This window comes from Habropoda laboriosa, unplaced genomic scaffold (assembly GCF_001263275.1).
Source record: "Habropoda laboriosa isolate 0110345459 unplaced genomic scaffold, ASM126327v1 scaffold3721, whole genome shotgun sequence".
Lineage (NCBI taxonomy): Eukaryota > Metazoa > Arthropoda > Insecta > Hymenoptera > Apidae > Habropoda > Habropoda laboriosa.
Window position 1 is genome coordinate 4,344 of NW_017103706.1, and position 2,842 is coordinate 7,185.

Consider the following 2,842-nt stretch of genomic DNA (forward strand, 5'->3'; position numbering starts at 1 on the left):
ACTCTCACTGTGCCTACTCCATCGCCCACTTACCAGACCCATCTTTTATATTCCTTCTTATTACCACACTCTGCATTCTTTTACTTCAAATAATTGCCTTCAATCTCTCAATACCATATCTAAGGGTAACATATAAATAAATTCCATCATTATACGGTTTCTTTTTTTTTTTCTACTTAAAATCAAGTCATTTTCAATCCCACGGCTCCGATTTCTTACCAGAAAATCAGACTACCCGCGCATTAAATTACCTTCGACCCAGTGCATTTCTCCCAGCTCGGTCTCGCGTATCCAATTAACGATTGTTTTTCGATAAAAATCGTAAATCAACCAGACGGTGCAGCGGTCGCGTTTCTCGACGATAAAGTAGCAGTGAGACATAAATTGCAACGTGACCTTCGTCGTGTTCGCCTTCCTAGCGCTGGATGCAACTTGCAACGATGAAATATAACCCTCGCCACGGCCGGAACAGGTAACGTTAAATCGTTAAAAAGCGCTAGTTTTATTGTTCCACCGGCTGGTACCGTGTATTACAGAAAACGAAAAAAAAAAGAAAGCCATCGTACGTTTTCAGATAGCAGCCTAAAACTCCTCTTCTTTTTCACGATTTTTACGGGAAAACGACCATGCATCATCTGGTTATTATCAAAGTGGAGTATCTAAGTCACGCAGCCACGCGAAATATTTATTTCGTCAAAACCGATAAAAAAGAAAAAATATCACCTCGTAGTTCTTCAATTTTACAAATGTTTCTGTCAGTAGAGTGGGTGGGTAGGTAACGGACGTCGAGTGTCTGGGAAAATATCGGAGAGTTGCGTATCATTTCGACGCGAGTGTATCGGCCGCCAATCGACTCGAAGCGAAATTTTCACGTCAATCAACGCCTATCTCCAAAGTGTAACACCACCTCTTCGATTCTGTGATTCTCGAACACCCTTCAATTTTTTTCGTAATTCCTCCATCACCCCTCGATCGAATATCGTAGACGCCATGAACAGGTCGTTCTGATCGTTTAAAAAAACTTCTACCACTTTTTCCATTGAAGAATTGTACCATTCACAAGGTTGCTCTTAATTTCCCTTGTACTTGTTTTTACGCTTTCAAAATTTTCATAAGAAACTATTTAAACAATCTGAAATTTCCTACCTGGAAAATGTTATCATTCCCAAAATTTTCCACATAAGTTAGCTCAAAAAATTTTTTAAAGAGAACTCCCAAAATGTATAAATAACACCTTTGAACCCCTCCTCAAAATCAAACAAATCTCTCTATCTCTTCATTAACCCCTTGCTTCATAACAACGAGTCAAACGAGGTCAATATTAATTTCAACTGCAACTTTCGTTTATAAAACTGAAAATTAGCAAATGTAACTAATCTATAATATATTACCTCTCTAACACAGTACCAAACCAGTAGATAACTGTCGCTTGCATACACAGTCATTAAAAGAAAATACATAAATCAAGGGGTTAAACACCCACCTAAAGTTAAACGAACTCCAAATACCATAATCCTACAAACTCTTAATCAGGTGGTGGGAAAATGGTTCAACTCCTTAGACATCCGTACAGAGGAACTAGTATGGGCACGTGGCACTAAGGACATACCGATCTCAGCTTGTTCGCTGCCCTGTGAGCCAGGTATGATAAAGAAGCAACAGGGTGACACTTGTTGCTGGGTGTGCGATCAGTGCGAGGTGTACGAGTACGTCTACGACGAGTACACCTGCATGGACTGCGGACCTGGTAAATGGCCGCACGAGGACAAACGTGGCTGCTACCAGCTGCCTATCAACCACATCAGATGGGACAGTGCGTTCGCCATTGTTCCGGCGGTGATTTCGTGTCTGGGTATCGTGGCCACTCTCGCGGTCGCGTGTCTCCTCTTCCACCACAGGGACACGCCCGTGGTCAGGGCGTCGGGACGCGAGCTCACCATCATTCTACTGGCTGGTGTGCTTGTCTGTTACCTGAACACGTTCCTCCTACTCGCCACACCCACCACCGTCACCTGTATACTGCAGAGGTTCGGTGTTGGAGTGAGTTTCAGCGCGGTCTATGGGGCTCTGTTGACCAAGACCAATAGAATCGCGAGGATCTTCGATTCCGCGTCGAGATCCGCGGTTAGACCTAGGTACATCAGCCCTGCTTCGCAAGTCTGCATCGCTGCTGCGATGATCGCGTTGCAGGTAAGACTTCTTTTAGCCAAGTAATAAGGAAGATTATTCAATTCACGGGTATGTCATAAGAAAATATAATTTAAAAGTGCTGCTGAAAAGTACAGCGAATCAGAAGAGTTCATCTTCCCTGAAGAAAATGTAACGATGGCTATGTGTTCACACATATGCAAGAGAAGCTCTTTGTATTAAAATATTTTAACAATTCAAGTCGAGAAAATTCTTATCTAGTGGTCGCTGACAGATTTTCACAAAAATAGAGCTAGTTCCTAAGACAGTTTTTAAATTATATTATCGTGACCCTTGTGACATACTCTTTCGAGCCACGTATAAAAATATCTGCGATTTTATCATCGATTGAATTTTATTGGGTTGGCCAGAAAGTTCGTGCGGTTTTTCAAGTCGGCTAACGTAACCAAGTTGATGCAAACGATTTTCTACGGTTGTTTTTGATACTTGGAGCTCCTGTGCAACTTCCCGTGTTGTGTACCGAGTATTATTTTTTATTTATTCGTTGTCAATCTGTTGTGGTTGACCAGAGCGTAGTGAATCGCGAAGTGAAAAATCCCCGGAACGAAATCTCGCAAACCACTTTTGGCATACGCATTCTTCGATGACATTCTCCCCGTACACCTCTTAGATGCTTCCGACGTGTTTTTGCCTT

The 2,842-nt window shown here is 42.2% G+C and overlaps 1 protein-coding gene across 1 annotated transcript; it reads left to right on the forward strand.

Annotated features, from left to right (window-relative positions):
- Positions 1-1,533: 1,533 nt before the first annotated feature.
- LOC108578244 (metabotropic glutamate receptor-like) lies at positions 1,534-2,190 on the forward strand (the record flags this gene model as incomplete). Its single annotated transcript, XM_017941530.1, has 1 exon — positions 1,534-2,190. A coding segment is annotated over one exon (657 nt), but the record flags the coding sequence as incomplete, so codon positions are not given.
- Between the last annotated feature and the right edge of the window lie 652 nt (positions 2,191-2,842).